This window comes from Rhagoletis pomonella, unplaced genomic scaffold, assembly GCF_013731165.1.
Source record: "Rhagoletis pomonella isolate Grant_MI unplaced genomic scaffold, Rhpom_1.0 Rhpom_scaffold_00011, whole genome shotgun sequence".
In the NCBI taxonomy this organism is placed as follows: domain Eukaryota; kingdom Metazoa; phylum Arthropoda; class Insecta; order Diptera; family Tephritidae; genus Rhagoletis; species Rhagoletis pomonella.
In genome coordinates, this window is record NW_023458565.1 from 11399571 (window position 1) to 11417018 (window position 17448).

Here is a 17448-nt window from a genome sequence, read left to right on the forward strand (position 1 = left end):
GGCTTGTAAAATTTTAGTGAGAGACAACCTGGTCTCGGCTTTCTGGCATCTTCATTGTGGAGTTTCTCAAAGGTTGATGTTGGAAAGTTAACACGTAGGCAGGATCCGAGTATAGACTCCAAAGTAATGTGCCAGAGTTTCGTTTTCCTATTGAGGACTGTGTTGCGTTACTTCAAGCTGAACTATTTGTAATTCCAAGACATTAACAAGAGCTGACGTAACAGTAATGACAGCTAAGACGAGCTTTGGGTATTGTCCAGCCCTGCAACTAAACGTAACCAACATCTACGATGCAAGTCTCAACTTAGTTCAAGTCTCGGCTGGGTTTGTTTCTGTTGCCCGGCCCCACGGGAGCTTCTGCTAATTAAATAGACATCTAACCACTTAACTAATTGTATGGAAAAGGCTCAGGTCAGGTATAAGTTGACCCGCAAATAGTCATAAAAACTCACAACTTTGGTCATAGAAGCCACTGTCAGAAAAAAAGATGAACCAGACCGTCAGCAATGAAGAGGCAGCAGGTGGACAAAACTCATGTTCACCTAAATCCAACCTCAAAACGTCCAGCTAGATATCTACTTTCATTGAGCTTACAAGACGGTAGAAAACTGGTGCGATTACTTTGAAGAGGATGAAAGAAGGAGCTGCTGGTGTTAAGCATGCGGCTTTTGGGAAAGATTTCTTGACAGACGAACATCTGAATTCCTTAGAAGCCGGCAATCCACCGGTTTATTCGAAAATCGTGTAGATTTATGTAAAATTGATTGAAGTGAACACGAAGCAGTACAATGGTTAGTACTTAGTCTAAGTGCTGCAAATTGATAAATATTGAATAAATATGTGCATTTTAGCTCATTTTCTTTTGCACTCTAACTAAGTTTTTTTAAACGTAAAATTTGGCATTATTTGCATATGAATTGCTTTTAATTTGCCGGCAAATATTAAAATATATACAAACATATGTATGTAACTGCAATCAGCTGGATCGTAAGCACAAATATGTATGTATGTATGTATGTATGTATGTATATGTAGACTTTCCCCTTACACCAATGGCAATCACAAATTGACAAGTGTACAACTTGTTTAACATAGAAATTAATGCATTTTAGTAGCAATAAATTAACATAACTGATAACCTCTGATAATTTCATGAAAGCTACTAAAAGATACGTAATCAGACAGCTTTATTCGGAGGAAAACTTTTTGTGAATATTTTCTTATTTCGTTTTTTTTTATAAACACAAAAAAGTACCGTCTATGCTAATGCGATAATGTCCGTTACTACCAATGAACTAAATTTGTACGCTTTTTGATGTGGCAGGTGCTTAGGGTGTTAGATGGATTGGTTAGGTGGGCACGAAGTGAAAGCGTGGAATTTTTTTTTTCTTTTTTTTTTTTTTAATACCAACTAGATGACATGGAGCTCGTTGCACTGTGTTGAGAGTGGTTATCACTAACCGTTTGTAGTTTATTGGGCACTGTAAATGGATATATTTGGATAGATCAAACCTCGCAGACAGGCGGCACAGAAGTGTTAACCGGAAATCTCTCCCAGTCTTTTCTCTACGTCACTTTTCACCGAACGCGTTAAATATAGCAATAAACTCGGCCTAAACCTGTCTAGATTGGGTTTGCTTTATTTTGCTTTTTAATTATTATTTTTTTATATACATATATTAGGGCGGGTCAATTTGTATGGGAGACTCATGCGCGTATAGCACAGAAAAATTGGTTTCTTAGCATTTTGCTGTGGTGTCGAAAGGAAGTGTTTAAATTTTGTAAAAAAAAGCATGCCCTAAGGGGTATTTTGGTATGAGGAATTCATTTATGCCCTTATCTCTTTTTTAAAAATGCCATAAGAGGTCGCAACAGTGAAAATTTTCACATTTTCTGCGCAACCTTTTTTCGCAATTTGGCAAACTCCAAATTGATTTTAGACGCACGCTTTCGAAAATTTGCTTAGAATTTTGCGTAGAATTTTCTTATGCTTTACGCGCATAGTCAAAAAAAAATTGACCCGCATTAACATGCATACATATATACTTATGTAATGTAGGCTATATTAAGTTATCAAAATCTCAAAATCCCATTGACGAAATATCAATTAGAACTTTTATGGGTACAAATTGTATGGCTTAGTTGAGCTTTTCTATATTTGCCATTCATATAAAGTTTTGATAACTCAATGGATTTACGAGTATACGTAAATTTTTCGTAATACCGTTACCAATAGAGTATTTAATGGTTTATTTTGTGTTTAGTGCCACTTAATTTTCAATAAGCTTTTAAATAACGAATAAAAGTTTTGAAAGCTTATGAAGTAGACAGGGAATAAACCTCAAATGAGCATAAAATATGCACACGGACAGAACCCCGAATCGAATACTGGTCTGAGCAATGTTCAAATATAAAACCCATTTGAAGGTGAAGGTAACTTCATTTCATTTTATTAATCTTGCCGGGACCAGTCCGCGACTTTTCATAATCACATCGAGCTTAGTTTAAGAGCATTTCAGGATAATTTCGTGACTACTTCTGAACTACTACTGCTCGGAAGTGACCTGAAGTGGTTCTAAAAGTTACCAACTTATCCCGAAATGATCTCGAACAAGTCTGGAAACAATTCCTTGCTACTCCAAAAATGCTCTCGAACTAGTCCCGACATGTTCCTGAAATAATCCTTAACCAGCTCCGAACGGTCCTGAACCAGTCCCGTAATGGTCGTGAACTATCCCCAAAAGGAACACGAAGTAGTCATGAACTAGAATCTGAATTGACTAGACATAGGTCGGACATGGTGCGGAAATAGTCGTGAACTAGTCCTGAAATATCTCCGAAATGGTCGTGAATAGGCCTCGAAATGGTCCTTTATTACACTCAAAATGATCCATAACTTATACTCCTGAACTAGCTTCGATATGGTCCAGATCTGGTCCCAAAATGGACCTCAAATAACCGTTAAATAGTTCAGAAATGGTCCTGAATGGTCCACCAAGCTAAGAGTGGCATTGAGGTACAATCAAGCCCTGACTCAACTGATATGGGCACCAGGGCACATGGAAGGCGAAAGAATTGATAAAGCTGATCAGTGAGCCGGGAATGGCTGCTGCCTCGACCACGATAGGACCTAATTCCTTCCTATGGGGTCCCAGCACGAAAAAGAATATACAAAACTGAGGAAATTGCATTGGCGAAATATGGGGCATCTTCGCCATGCTAAGAGCTTACGAGGGGGGTAAAAAGAAACAGGTTACTCATAAACCTCCCCAAGGGGAGGCTATTAATTATTAAAAGTTGTTTTGAAGGGTCATTGAAGGCAAAAGGGCTACTCTTGTGGATTTTATCAGTCCGTCCTTTTGACGTGCCTTGGCGGGCGCTCTATCGCAAGCAGAAGTCTGTGCAGGTGTCCAAGACTGTGGTACCCTATTTACTAAGATCTAAATACTTGCACAACGTGGTGTTGTGCTTCGTGGTGGGGAGAATTTGATCCTCAGCATACAGGTGGTGTTCTGGCGACATCAGACGGCATCCTATAGCTGTCTAGAGTGCCATGTTTTCGCAAGTCTGTAGCTTATGTCCTGCTAGACCCCGGCGACTACAAGGACACCGCATTGCTTAGAAGTGGACAGCCAATTGTGTTGTGTGCTTTCAACAACGTTTCTTTATCTTTGTCCAGATGCTGCCGGCTGACGACTTGAATACTATGTTGCGACGCTATACTTTATTCACAATTACGGCTGTCAGCGCTATAAAAAGAGCAGACTGTCAAAGGAAACTCCGAAAATTTTTGGGTTATTCACTGTCGAAATTTTTACGCCATTGAAATGAATTCTCAGTTGTAGTCTGACCTCCTTCGTCCAGGTGGTGAAAGGTTGAAAGTTGGGAGTGGTAACCATTTACTTTCGGTTTCTATTTAGACTAAGAGTTATGTGAGTGTTTATGGCGTTAGCTAATGTTGTTGCTGTGAACTTTACGGAACCCAGGCTGATGCCTCACTGTGCTCAGGTGGTTCATATAGTGCGGGTAGAGGAGGGTCATCGGCCGATAAGACTCCTTTGTTGGTATGTTTCTCGGGTTTTAGCAGTGGGACCACTCTCCCCATATTCCACTCGTCGGGAAGTATTAGTGTGACAATTAACATTTTAAGGATCTTGGTGAGGTAGTCTACTCCCGTTAGATTCAATTTTTTTTTAGCACCAGCATGCATACTCCGTCGGAACCACTGGCTTTGGAACGTTTTAGCCTTCACCATGGCCACTTCAACCTCGCAGCTGGTGAAAGCAAGATGCGCACTAGGTGTTGGCAGTTTGTGCAGCCCTCTGGCCGCTCGACGTTGGGCTCTGTCCACCATAATATTCACTACTCATGGTCTCTTTCCGTCACCTTGTCCGAAAGAGCAGATAGGTTCTAAAAAGGTACGTTCATTTAAAATCTCAAGTAAAAAAACATCCAACAGCAAAATTCCTGCGATGTGTCATCTGTTCTCTCATAAGAGAAAAATATCCAGAATAGTTCGCGAACAGAAAATTTGCAGAAACTTGCAATATAGACGGACAGCTGATTGAATTTTTGTTTACATTCAAGAGTGTAAAATTTAAAAGGTACGAAAACTCTACTTAGTTCTTACAAGTTTAATTAGTCGCATTTTATCATTTTTAACTTCCAATGATTGGCAAAATTGCATTTACTAAGTATTAAGTACTAAGTACATAAGTATTTAGGTTTTTGTGTTGTGGTAAATACCAAAGTACTATTTACTTAAATATTTTGGATGTAACTTAATACCAAGTATGTTAGTATTTACTTATTTTCCCATCGCTAAGTACTATTTTGTCTAAAAGTATTTAGTTAATTTCACTTAACGAAGCACTGCGTACAGAAGTGCTTTGAGACTTTGGCTTTACTAACAACCGCGAACGAAAGCATCTTTGTCTTTACTAAATACTGGATACAAATTTACTTAGTATTTAGAGTTTCAATAAATACTGAATACCGAACCACTAAGTCGTTATGACTTGATTAAATACTAAATACTTGCATTAACTCAGTGTGATAATGAAAAATTCGGCATTTTCGAGTACTAGATAATATCGAGACTTTTTGGACATTCGGCATTCTCGGGACTATTTGAAACTTTCTGGGATTTTGGGACTTTTCGGCATTTTCGAGACTACTTCGATATTCTCGGGACTAACGTCAGGATTTTTTGGTCTTTAGGGACTATGTCGGGATTTTCGAGACTACTTCAGAATTCCTGGAAATTAGTTCCGAAAGTCTCAAAAACACGATATAAATCCCGAGAAACCCGAAGTTTTCTCGAATATCCAAAACATCCTCAAAAGTCGCAAAAATCCCGATATTAGTCACCAGAGTCCCGAAAACTCCGAAGTAGTGTCAAAAATCACGAAATATACCCTAAAGACCCAAAGATCCCGATATTAGCTTTGAGAATCCCGAAAATATCGCAGTAGCCTCGAAAATTTTCAAATAGTGCCGAAAGTCCCAAAAATTCAAATATTAGTCGCGAGAATCCTTAAAAGTCCCGATAATTATTTTCGGGAATCTATAAAATAAATAAATAAATAAATAATAAATAAATAAAAAAATAAGGGAAATTTATTTTGATGATTTTTAAGTTTAAAATAACTTATTAGAACTGCAAATGTTTCAGAAGAAAGCAAATCGTCGTTTAAAGTACAAAACCGCGTATCAACAAAATGCAAAACCGCGTATATGAGGTTGCATAAATTATTTTCTAAATAGTAAAAACACTCATATTTCAAATTGTTTCTCTTTTTTATAAATCAATCGCATTTCTCACTCCGGAAAAGCAACAACAAGATACATTCACATTTTTTTATTGTTATTACCACCTTTGGCAAGTCTTTTGCTTGCTTTGCTTTTGGCATTTTCGTTGCAATGGAGTAAAGTTCCAAAATTTTGAGTTCATTAAAAGTTGGCGCTCGTGAAATCAAATGTGTAGAAAACACAAAACAGAAAGAGAAAAAATTGCTTTCTAGACATTGATTCGTGTATAAGCCGACTAATTTTTTATTCCATTAAAATTTTTCTGAACTTTTGACTAGATTAGTAGTGAATATTTGTTTGCGAATAATTTCTCGTTCGCCGCAAATTAACATCACGATGATGACGTTCGCTCGCGAACAAATCATCGCCAAAAAAAAAAACTACTTTGGGCGTACGTGACCGAACTGGCTTATGTATTTTAACACTTTCCAACACTGCAGCAGAGCAAACAGCTGATTGCAATTGTTTGTATGCGGCGTCGCATAATAGTTTACGAAATTTTTAGAAAATTGTAAATAATGCGAAGAAAATCAGTTATTTTCCCTTAAACTCAACACGAACAAACGGAAAATGGATATAATTTTGCCATACAACACACAGGACAGAGAACACTTTTGTAATTGTGCACTAAAAGTTGGATTTCACGAATTCGTTGCGGTAAGTTGACAGCCCTCCGGCTTTTTTCATTGCTATGTACAATTATATGTTTTCGTTTTCTATTTCAACAGCTCAAAGTGCTATATACAATGAAAGACTCCGACTTGGACGTTTTCCAATTAATGGGACGCGAACGGCTGGATCTGGTGCTATACGGTTGGGAGGTATGTCAAGTGCATTGGGATGAATTGAACAGTAAGGAAGGACTGCCACCATACTTCTGCACTGTGCTGAAACAAATAACCCAATATTCTTTGGATATATGGTTCAGTAAAGAGTGGGAAGAGTGCATATCAAAGTTTAGAGGAATGCTATTGGTTTGCTTAAAGCGTGCCAAGGATTTATTGCTCAAATTACCGGGGAACGATATATTCAACTGGGATTACACATTGCATTTGGGTGTGGAACCTTGGAATATTCCCTACCTAAAAGAATTTCTCGAATGCCGGGAAAATTTTGCAGGAAGTTTAACACAATCGAGTGAACATGTAGAGCCGCCAGCTACTCCGCAAGGTAGATTGTCATATTTTATATTCATCTTTTAGCTATTGCTAAAACTAATTCTTCTTGGATACCTAGATATTGAGCACCTGGAGAAAGAAGGTTTAGTTTTGCTTCTACTACGTTTAATTAAGCTCTTTGACGCCGGCACTATTGAAGGCGTACGTAGGTTATCAATGCGAATTATTGCTGCCTGGAATCACGAGTACGAACAATGCAAACTTCAGACGACTCTTTCTTATCCAGAAGTCAAAAGCCAACACAAAAAGTGCTTAATACTTATTTGCCATATTTACCTAATGGCCATATATGAAATGGATGACATACGCGGATTTGTTATTGATAATCTGGTAAGTATCATTAATGTAAAACAGTAAGTTAAAGAAGTCACTGTTTTTTTTTTACTTCCTATAGTTAAATAACATACGTTTTTACTACCAAAATATGGTTGATGCAACAAACGTCAAGAAAAGCTCAGAAGAGCAAATCGAGTATACGCCAGCCCGTTACATTGCCATTACTTGTATTAACCTACAAATAAGTAGCAATGAGTTCTTTGACGCTTTCATATACGACTCGTACGATGAAAATTTTGTCAGTCTTTTCGGTGTTATATCCCAATCGTACATGAGTTATCTACTTGGCAATCTATTAATGGAAATGAATAAATTGAATGAAGACGATTTCAATAAATACATAGAGGATTTCAAACGTATCATGCATTTGTATATAATTGAAAGAGAACGCAGTGAGGAATTCATGATGCGCGAAATAAATAAAAAAGAAGTGAAACGACGTAGTCACAGTTTGTCGAGGACAAAAGAAAATATTACGAATTTCTATACAAAAATGTGCAAAGGAAATCGATTGAGTAACATTGGCAGTACAGAACATACGGAAGGCGATGAGAAAATAAGTGCCAAAACAGATGACGACAACGAGCGACGCGTTGATCCAGTCTTTCAACATTTGCCAAATAATGCGGATGTGCTAAACTATGTGTACACAGTGCTGGGAAAACGAGTAAGTGATTGATCCCAATTTTTGTTTTTTAGCTTTTCTCAAATCAGAAAAGTTTTTTACTGCCGACTGACATATCATCATACATATATCGCATTCCACCTTCAAAAGAAGCACAACTAAAAAAAAAATGTTGGTCGAATTTTTTTTTTACATACATAAATCAATTCCAGTCAATTCAAATATCTTTTTCTTCATGATTATATTCTCTAAGTAGAACACTACTGCCATAAAAATTTTTGTATTAATGCGTTGAATCTGTACTATCCACAAGCAGTTATATATATTCAGATCTGATTTTTTAGTTGTGCATCTGTTAAGATGGTATGCGATATGTAGATTTATATATAAAGTATGCATTTCTACACACATTTATATATATATTTTATGATTTCCAGACCCACAAAGGTTGGTACTTCGCCAAGCTTATAGTTTTACTTAAAATTATTGGCTTGCAACTGAATGCCATCGAAACTTGGCGTTATCATCCAGGCTTAACACCTGAATTCTTATTGAACCTCGAAGTAAAACTTTCCCGAAACTTCGAGGATCTGGCGATAATTTTCCAGGATCATCTTTTTATGGAACAAGAATTTTGGTTGACCGGTTTTTATCTGAATCCCTGCAAAAAGTATTACGAAACTGTAATACGCAGTGGAATGCGTTCGAATCGACTGAGTCATCGCTTTGAAACTGGCGATTACTATGATGATGAAGACCGATATGAAGGTCGCAGAGATCGTCGCGACAGAGGTGACAGAGGCGAAAGGGTCAATGCCATCAATGCTAAGTATGGGCTACTTAGCTCAACAATTGAAGTGAAGGAAATTGTTAAAATGGCTAATCACGAAGCCCCCGATGTTGATTATGGCCAATTATATAAGGCTTTGCGTTCATTCAAATTGCCAGAGAATACCATTAAAGATTTGCTCACGGTAATTTTCTTACCACGCAATAAGGGGTTTGCATGGTCACTTAATTGGGTGGAGTTGCGGAAGCGTTGCAAAACTTTACTTAAAGATGCCGATCAAAAGCGGCACTTTGTTGAATTGAATATGGCCGAAGCGAATGATCGACTAAGTTTTTTAAAGCCTGACTATGAAAAGTACAAACATCGGCCACAATTAGATTACGGCAGCATTGAGCGGGGCTATGAGAATTCAAATGCGCCTAATTTCAGTAAGGACAGTAGTGATGAGAATGATGACGAAGATTCAGAAGATTTTGAAGCCGATTCAGACTTGGATGAACCGGCTAAGCATGAGCGTACGTCAATTCATAAATACTTAATTATTTTAATAACATATGTATGTATATATTTAAATTGCAGCTAAGAAAAGCGATCACTCGAAACTTTTTGATTCATACTTCATGAGTACACGTCGCACACGTGCACGAGCTGCCGCTATGATTGCAAATGTCATGGAACAAGATGAATTTGCTTCAAATGAGGTAAAGGAGGAGGACACCAAGAAATCAAACGAGCCAACAGAAGAGGTAAAGAAAGAAGCTTGTGATGAAAATGATGTTGCAGCAACATCCACTGCCGCCGAAAGCGAAACAAAGCGCGATTTCAAAGAAACGCTAAATGAACGCAAAGTTTTCGACAATAGCACTAGTGGCTTTAATCCGTTCCCAGATATTTGGAGTATGAATGGACAAGAATTGAAAACAATTGAAAAAAACGTACCTCATTTAGAGACTGGTAACTTATTTAATAAGTCATCCAAGTTAGAAATGTTGAAAACGAAGAGCGTTGAGTTAGTCAATGAGCAGAGAGTGAAGTACGCCATATTGGAGGAGACACGGCTAAAGAGAGGCTTCGAGTTGGCCAAACAGACTGAAATAAAAGTGGAAGCAGATGATACGCCGAAGGGTATGTTTATTTACATTGATTTTCTTATTACTCTGTTCTTCTCGCAAAACACTCCTCAAGATCATGTAAAGACTTTGTCTTCAGTACGAAACTACTATTGAAGCTTTGCTCGATGCTAGCTTTTTGCTTTGCTCGCCGCTCCACTATGTTTCGACCCTTACTCTATGAAATTATGCAAAGTTTCGTTAGCCGGTTAGTAGTGCGTAATATACAAAGCTTAAATCATAGCAAAACACTCGTGAAATGCTCCCAGTATCAAACATAATCTAATACAAATAATAAAGTAGCAAATGTGGTATATAGTAGACATGTCATTAACTACATTCATCGAAATACATTTATCAACTCCGCGAACCCTTGTGAGTGCCACTAGCAGAATTCTATTACTTCTAATTGTATCAAAAGAGCTTCATTATAGTATTGCATTCGTCAAGCATTCTTGTGCCACCGTTCGACTGGAGGGGGTGTCTTTCATTAGATGCGTTCCTTATCTTCCAGAAACAGTCCGAAGTAGTCAGATTTAGTCCAAAAAGCGTTTCTTAATTTGAAAATTACAGCAGAAATGAGAGAGCAACTGTGACTCTCTTCAGTCCGAAGTAGTCAGATTTAGTCAGAAGAATTTTTGCTGGCAAAATCTTAAAAAGTGTCAAACTCAACTGAATTTAAATTAACGGAAATTAAAAAATGCACTAAAAGTAAGAATAATCTAAAATCCAAAAAAAGTGAATTGAAAATGGCAAAAAAGAATTGATATAGTAAGCGTTTATTGTGCTTGTGAGAATTTGTTTTGTTGTACATATATTTCTATTGTTATTTGACATTATATTAGTTTTGTTGTTGCCATCCTTTGGACTAAAAATTTGGTTTTTTGCGTTCCTTTACTTTTTCCTTTCATTCTCTTTTAATGAGCGCATTTTGCATACGCTCTTGCATTTTGACACTTTTCAGATTTTAGTCAGAAAAGATAAGGAATGGACCCATTATCTACTAAGAGCAAAAAAGTAGCCGGTGAAAAGTAGCCGGTGCTCAGTAAAATTCCCAATATGTAGCTGTCATCAGTGTTGCCAGGTCACTGAAGTGAGAAATCGGCAGTTTAGTTCTCAAAAATCGTCGTTTGCATGTAAAAATCGGCAACATATTAAAAATCAAAATAAACAACCAGGAAGCTATTTTTTTCTCTGATATACATACGTAAAAAAAATTCACATAACTTTTAACAAAAATATTTTTAATCGCATTTTCCTCTTCACTTTCGACACAATTTTGTTCGGAAAATTAAACATTTTAAATTTTAACAGTCTGATAAATTTAAAATTGATTAGTTAAACTTTGGATAAGTCGTATAACATTTGTTTTTATCACAAAGTTTTTCTCTAGTAACATATTATGTCTTACAGCTTTCTAGAAAAATCACAAGAATTTGTTTCATTATTTTTGTTGGTTGAAAAAGAACTTTGCCGTTGGTCTAATCTTTCTTGAAGAACTAAATACACGAGCGTTTTTTTCTTGAGGTCTTCAAACTGATTTAAGAAATTTTTATAGAAGAAAATTTCTTTTTAATTTCTTGAGTGTGAGTTTATATGAACTTTTCGATTTTATTGAGAACTGTATACTAAGCTTTACTCAAGTACAATTTTTAATGCTACATTTCATTTTTAAAAGTTTTAAGTATATCATTTCCTTTTAATAAGTCTCGTATGCAAAGCAGCATCTTCTGGCTCGACAGCTGAGGTAAAGATAACATCAAACATTTGCAACCTGCAACTTTACCATGTGCATTAAAAACTGTTCATACTTACAAGTTTTGCTAAATAACTTATCTTGAATTTCCTTCGCTCAATAAAATATGTATAAGTACACAACGCAAAAACTACGAATTTGACCCCAAAAACTACACAAATAGTGAACTATGTCACCTTAATTGAGAATATCGTATCCTCGGCAATGCTCTAAGTGATAAATAGGTGTCATCATGAGCCAGGAAATCTAAACCAAGCCTGTTAAACTTGCTTCCTATGGGCTGCATGCGGCCCAAAAATATTTAATGTCACTGAAGCATATCAAGTTCTCTGAAATATGAATTGTGTTTTCTGGAAGTGTTGCCAGATTTTGAGCTATGGTAATAAACTTGTGGCTAGAAGTAAATCCCTGAGAAACCTCAAAAGTACCTTTAGGGATAGGGAGTGAATGTGCCTAAGCTGTGTCCATATTGAGCTTAGACTTCACTCACGTCCTCTGCAAATCGGTGAGGATGTGTAGAGGTATCTCGCTGGTAGAGTCGCAAAACCAGCAAAGGTCGCTCGACCATATCCCCAGCTTCTATAGATGTCCTGTCAGCCTGCAGTGTCCTGTGAGGATACCTGCTATTACTCCAAGCTTCTCCTTTGGGAGGTCAATTAAACTTTAGAACCTACTCTTGTTATACCTTCCCAGTGAACTCTTCGCCAGACGCATTCCTGAAGAACTCTGCCAGTTTAAATCCTTTATAGCGTTCCTCTCCCTCCTAAGCTCCCCTTTTAGAGTGTTGGGACCCACTCCTAGGAAGGGCTCGAGGCCAACTAGAGTAATGACTTCCGCCTCGGTACTCTCCGCTCCCTTGGGGGTTACCGACGATTTGACCACATAGGACATGAGGACCTTGAGTGCCGCCAGGCTATCACTTAGGATTATGATTCTCTCGTTTCTATACCTTCTACTCATGATTGTATCCGCACATAGGTAGATGGCGTAAACTTCTGCTTGAAAGATATTTCCCCAGAGGAACAGAGATCCTGGCCCTGGGTTCGACGATTCCAGCACCTATTCCTTCTGGCTATTTCGAGCCATATGTGCAGAGTGCAACCCTGAAGTAGTCCCTCGAAGGTGAATACACTCCAGGTTGCTATGCTGCTAAGCTCTATTTTTAATCTTTTCTCAAAAATTATTTGTTTTTCTATGCCATCCTAGAGATCAGGGCTAGTGGGAGTGAGGACCTTAGCTTCTCCATACTCCTAGAGAAAATGAAGAGGCTCAAGTGCAAGGACTACTTCCAGCGCCGTCGTCGGACAAGTGCGCATCGCTCCTGTTATGGATACACATGCCAGTCGTTGTAGCTTGGTGAGCCTTTGTCTCATCGCGGCAAGAGTAGTTCTTGAATATCTTGATTATCATAATGTAAAGCCATCTCAGGATCCTAGGGGTACATCCCCAGAATTTTCCCGCCAAACGCTTGCACACCATTAAAGCTTTCGTGCCCTTGGAGACGATCGGGTCCACATGTTTCTTCTTACTTAACTTTGCTGGCGACGTTGACCCCCTCCAGGGTTATGTCTCTCAAGCCGGGAAGCACTCTTTTTCGTATTAAAAGGAACGATTTTGGAAGGATTCATGATAAGCCCTAACTTGTTACACCATTCCTTTGTTAATATTAAATCTCTTTGAATAATATTGTTTGCAGTAGTACCACGCAGTCCCCTACCTCGGTTTCAGCAATCTTTGTACGCAGCAGCGCATCCACCCAATTGCAGATCGCTGGCTGCACGTTTCTCCTCTAGTGACTTCGCTAGCGAGTAGTCCCTTTTACCCACTTCCGAGATATAGATTACTCGCGATTACATTCGCACTACCCTGCTATAACATGACTGGCCGGATGCCATCTACCCCTGGAGCCTTGTAGCGCTCAAATGAGACAAGCGCCCATCTGACTGAAGCCTGAGTGAATATGCTTCTCGCCAGTGGGCAGTCAAATGATCGCGGCCTAGTTTGCTGGACCTCCAGCACTGTTACCAGGTTAGGTGCATCCGGGAAGTGTGCGTTCAGCGGGGCGGTTGCCCTCCCCTCCCTACTTTTAGTGTAGGTGCGATCTGCCAGGTTAAGCCCAAGCTCCGATTCTATAGTTCTTTTGGATAAAGCCTTATTTTACCTCACGTCGGCCGGGGTATTCGAGATGGCTTCACAGAAGGTTCTGAAACTTTCCCTCTTCGCCTTCCTAATCTCTTTGCTGTATTTTGTTAGACCAGCCGCATTCCTGCGCTTGGCCTTGTTGAACAACTTGAGCACGTCTTTCCGAATGGATGAGAGTTCTCGACACCACTACACTGGTTTCGAGCAGTGGAGAGGATAAGGATTTTAGGATGATTTGCGGTGTGAAGTCGATTTTCATGCCCTGCCAGAAAAATCTTGAAACCTTGAGATTCCTGGCTGTGAATAAACTAGTAAGGTCTACGATGTAGATAACAAAGGTGGCGCCCATTTTGTACCGCTATTCCGCTCTCTTGTGCAATTTGTTTACATTTTTCTTGCGAAATTTCTTCTTGCATTCTTGCTCGAATTTTGACATTACTCTCTTGCAACTGCACCAGTGTGACATCACACAAAAATTATTCTCAAAAATCCTCTCTGCTGGGCGCATCTTAAATTCTATTATTCTTGAGTAAGGTCCGCGGGAGAGTCAGTAAGTTTCCCAAACAAACTATTAATATTTCGCTCGTCATCGGCTTGTTGTAGCAGCGCAATAATTTCCCAAAGAATTTTTTGGGAATTAGCTGGAGTGGCGTAGGGTACTGTCTGCACTCAAGATGAGCAACTGGCGCAAATTCGCAAAGGAGAGAGGCATTTGGAGAAGCTGTTTTGTCTCGGCCCGAACCGAAAAATGGTTGTAGTGCCAAATAAGAAGAAGGAAATAGTTCTTGGGCAGAATATGTAGTTCTGGGTCGTTCCGGTTATGTAGACCCGACTGTCGTGGGAACGTGTCATCGGCTTAGGATACTTCAGTGGCTTATGCACCTGCGTGAATACAGCTAAGCTGACAGTTCTTGATAAATTATTAATCTGGGTGATTCCGGTAGCGCACACCCGACTGGCAACATGGTTGACTGAGTCGAAGTCTTTCGAGTGACCAATCGCACCAACGACCGCCTAGTCGAATGTGGTTTAGATTACCATAGTTCCGCCTTCATGCCTTGTTTTATAAAGTGAACGATTCTGAGTCAGTCAGTTTCGATGAGCAAAACTTCCTCTGCCGCCAGCTGGAGTTAACTTGGTGAGCTACGCCGTTGATTGCCTTTGCGGTAAAATCACTGCCTAACTTACCGATCTTTCACTGCCGGGAACCTCAACATCTCCACCGCCAGACTTTTCGCCACCCGCCCTAAGGAGATCTTGGACGTCTACGTCGATGGCGCCAAGATGCTGACGGTAAAGCATCCCTAAATCCCCAGTCACCTGTAAAAACTGCGAGCCAGGAACAAAGTCCTCAAGTCACTAGCCGGCAGCACTTGGAGGCCTATAAAGAGACCCTGCTCATAACATAGATGCAGCGCCAATCCGATGACCCTGACTCCAGAAGCACTATGTTAGGCGCTTATCGACGTCGCCAGCTTCGCGGGCTTCGTCTGCCTCGGCAGCCTCGGACCACAATAGCCCGACATCGCTCTGGCTACTGCAGCAGGTTAAACTCGTACCTGAGTAGAGTAAATGCAGATGTGCCAAACGAGTACCCGGGCTGCGGAGAGACACCTCACGACTCGAGAAATCTCTTCGCATGCCCACGAGTCAGCACTGCTGCTACAACAACACACAATTTTTGAACATATCATAATTCCCGTCCTGTGGTATTCATACTATGACGGTTGAAAGATCCTCTTTGGTTGCAAGACACGAATATAAGAGTTGAATAAATATTATTTCTTGCTTTCATAAAGATTGCTTTCATACATATATTTTTGGGACCTATAAATACCACTATTTTGATAAAAAAAATGGTTATACCAAATAAATTAGATAATAGTATATTTGACCGCCTGTTTCTCTTATATTGTACCAATATTTAATTCGAAACAAAGATTCTTCCTTTTTATATAATTTTTAATTAAAACGTATTCATTTTTTTATAAAAAATATTACAGATTCATACTCCTCAGAGGCAAACAAAGTTAGAAAAGAGTCCACCACCGATCTTGAAATGGTACACCGCTATATTTATCTATAGTACAAAACGTAAGATATTAACGCTTCCTATTTTCATAATTCAAACAGCATGACGACGAGAGCGACGTATCAACAACTGCACGCCGAGACAGTGACGAAGTGAATGATTTAAGTAAGGACGAACAAATGGAACAGGACGAAGATCAACAACTCTCCGGCACAGAAAAACAAACAAGCAAAAGCCCAGTAAAAGAAAAAGATGGTCCTACTAACGATTTGCCTGATTTGGTGCTTATTAAAACTGAAGAAAGTTGCAATGAAGATGAGGGCGAGCATGCACCAAAAGCGACTAAAGAACAAGAGCTACTATTTAAACTTTGCAAACAAAAGAAATTACGTGTACGAGTGCGCAGATTAACAGTCGCCGATGTGCAGAAATTGCGGCAGCCAAGCGTGCGCTTAGAGCGTATGGATTTGCCTGCAGTTACAGATCGAGTGGGGAGACTACGGCGCTCCGAAAGAAAAGGTATGTATATAGAAATCAACGCTGTACTTTCAACTGTGCAAAAATGTATTAAATATTCAACCATTTCAGTGTACATTGACTCAGATGATACGTCCAATGGTTCTTTTAGTGGCGAAAATACATTAACAGATTCGCTCAAGCGGAATCTATACACATCTGAATCCTCTACAGAATCAGATGAATATAAACAAAGACGCCGCGTAGGAAGACCGTCGCGCGGCAGGGGCGGTGTAGCGATACGAACACAACGTGGTGGACAACTTAAAAGCTTAAAAGTGACGCCACGCAGTGCAAGTGGCTTGAAATTCCGCATCTCAACGAGTGAAGTATCCAGCAGTGGTGGCAGCGGCAGAATCGCTACTACTAGTGGTACTACTAGCGTAAAAACGAATTGCTTGCCAATTATTGATTACATACAAATCTCATCTTCATCATCGTCCGATGAGCTGGAGCGTTTTAGTCAAATAGGAGTGGTGAGAGAGGAGGAGGAAATGGATGTGACGGTCGATCCATTGTATGAAGAGGAAATACCCATCTATAGAATTTAGTTAAAACACATGAAGCTAGAGTTTAGTCAATAAGTATTATTTATGGAAGTAAGAGGTATGTCTCATAATCAGTTTTTTTAATATTTACGAGATATTTAATAAGCGACTTTGGTTTGGATAATTGGAAATTAGAAGTAAATATAGAATGGAATGAAAATGGTAATATGTGATCAGTAGATGCTGTGTTTGGAGAAATAATATGTATATATTTACGTTACCATTGCAGTTGAGTGCACATTGGTAATTGGGGCGGTGTTTGAACTCTTTTTTGCTTCTTCGACATAAAACATCATGAAGACAGCAAGCAACTCGTTAGTTGCTCTTCAACCCTAATTTGATTTGCGCTCTTTGAGTTAATTTGCATTAATTTCACTTTAATTGTACACCGTTGAATAGTGAATAATGTGAAAACCTGTCCAAATATCTGAACGCACTTATGTATTAAATGAATAGGTACATTATTTACTTATGAACGGTTTTGTAGAAAATATTTACCAATAGCCTACGGGCACGCACTACCAGCAATACAATGCCCCAAAACTTAAATAATTTATGCATTGCATTTTTTTTTATATTTAAACAAAATCAAACATAGTATTTTC

General features: G+C 38.9%; 1 protein-coding gene across 1 annotated transcript; it reads left to right on the forward strand.

Moving 5' to 3' along the window:
* The first annotated feature begins 6263 nt into the window (after positions 1-6263).
* LOC118746611 lies at positions 6264-17003 on the forward strand. Its single transcript, XM_036480457.1, has 9 exons — positions 6264-6468; positions 6540-6981; positions 7048-7319; positions 7384-7992; positions 8388-9255; positions 9320-9865; positions 15751-15809; positions 15881-16298; positions 16368-17003. Exons 1-9 carry the CDS (start codon positions 6382-6384, stop codon positions 16844-16846), a joined length of 3780 nt encoding a protein of 1259 aa, XP_036336350.1. The 5' UTR covers positions 6264-6381; the 3' UTR covers positions 16847-17003.
* The last annotated feature ends 445 nt before the right edge of the window (positions 17004-17448 follow it).

Coding starts and splice junctions, on each gene's coding strand:
- LOC118746611 (XM_036480457.1), top strand. CDS start 6,382: ATGGATATAATTTTGCCATACAACACACAGGACAGAGAACACTTTTGT. Junction 9,866..15,750: donor AGCAGATGATACGCCGAAGG/GTATGTTTATTT, acceptor AAAATATTACAG/ATTCATACTCCTCAGAGGCA. Junction 15,810..15,880: donor CCACCACCGATCTTGAAATG/GTACACCGCTAT, acceptor TAATTCAAACAG/CATGACGACGAGAGCGACGT.